We start from the raw sequence: 917 nt of genomic DNA, 5'->3' as shown, positions 1-917 counted from the left end.
CTCTTCTGTTCAGCGAGGCGGGATCACGGTGCCGACGGGGCCCTGCTCCCCGCAAAACTAACTCATTAATATAAATCAAATAATGGCGCGGGGGGGCAGAAGGGGAGGAAGAAGGGTATGGTGTGCGGCTGCTCATGAATTAAATATAAGTCTCTGACTGTCCTGAACAAAGCGACCGTCCCCTCGGGAAGGGTGACGTCTCCCCAGTAACGTGATTGCTTCTTCGGAAGCAGAAACGTGTAAACGCTATAAAACGCGGCGGCGCGGCGGGCAGCTCAGAGCGTGCAGCGGGGCTGAGCTCTCCTCTTCCTCCTCCTCCTCCTCCTCCTCCTCCTCCGCCGCCGCTCCGGCAGCCGCGCAGCGGGGCAGGGCGCAGGCCCTCAGCAGAGCTCCGCTCCGCTCCGCGCCCGCCCAGCCAGCCCCACCGACGGACTCGAGGCTCCGTGAGTAACCTTCCTCCCGTCGCACTGGCAACTTCCTAGCGGGAAGGGGTTGTCCCCGTACCTCCCTTCCCTTCCTCCCCGCCCGCACCCGCAGGGAAGGCCAGTCGAGGAGAGCGGCTCTGACAGTCACGGGCAGCCGGGGAGGGACCTTTCTTTTTTACCGCTTTAAAATAATAATAGAATCATGGAATGGTTTGGGGTGGAAGGGACCTTACAGATAACCTAGTTCCAACCCCCTGCCATGGGCAGGGACACTTCCCACTAGGCGAGATTTATTCAAAGCCCCATCCAACCTGGCCTTTAACACTTCCGGGGGCATCCTCTGGGCAACCTGTTCCAGTATCTCTCCACTCTCACAGTAAAGAATTTCTTCCTAATGTCTAACCTAAACCTTCCCTCTTCCAAGAAATATCTGTACATCTTAATGTCTCTACACCCCGGGTGCTGCCGCCCGCCAGGCCGGATTGGGGCTCG

At 58.7% G+C, this 917-nt stretch overlaps 1 protein-coding gene across 1 annotated transcript in view; it reads left to right on the top strand.

Annotated features, from left to right (window-relative positions):
* VIP (vasoactive intestinal peptide) overlaps positions 1–917 on the top strand; it is a 25,840-nt gene that overhangs the window by 19,074 nt on the left and 5,849 nt on the right. The window contains exon 3 of the mRNA XM_009999999.1: positions 234–443. Coding sequence (XP_009998301.1) covers positions 234–443 — 210 coding nt within the window. The remainder of the gene's footprint in view (positions 1–233; positions 444–917) is intronic.

Source organism: Chaetura pelagica, unplaced genomic scaffold (assembly GCF_000747805.2).
Source record: "Chaetura pelagica isolate M959 unplaced genomic scaffold, ChaPel_1.0 scaffold135, whole genome shotgun sequence".
Classification (NCBI taxonomy): Eukaryota; Metazoa; Chordata; class Aves; order Apodiformes; family Apodidae; genus Chaetura; species Chaetura pelagica.
The sequence above is the reverse complement of the archived record's forward strand: the minus strand, read 5'-3'. Positions and strand labels throughout refer to the sequence as shown.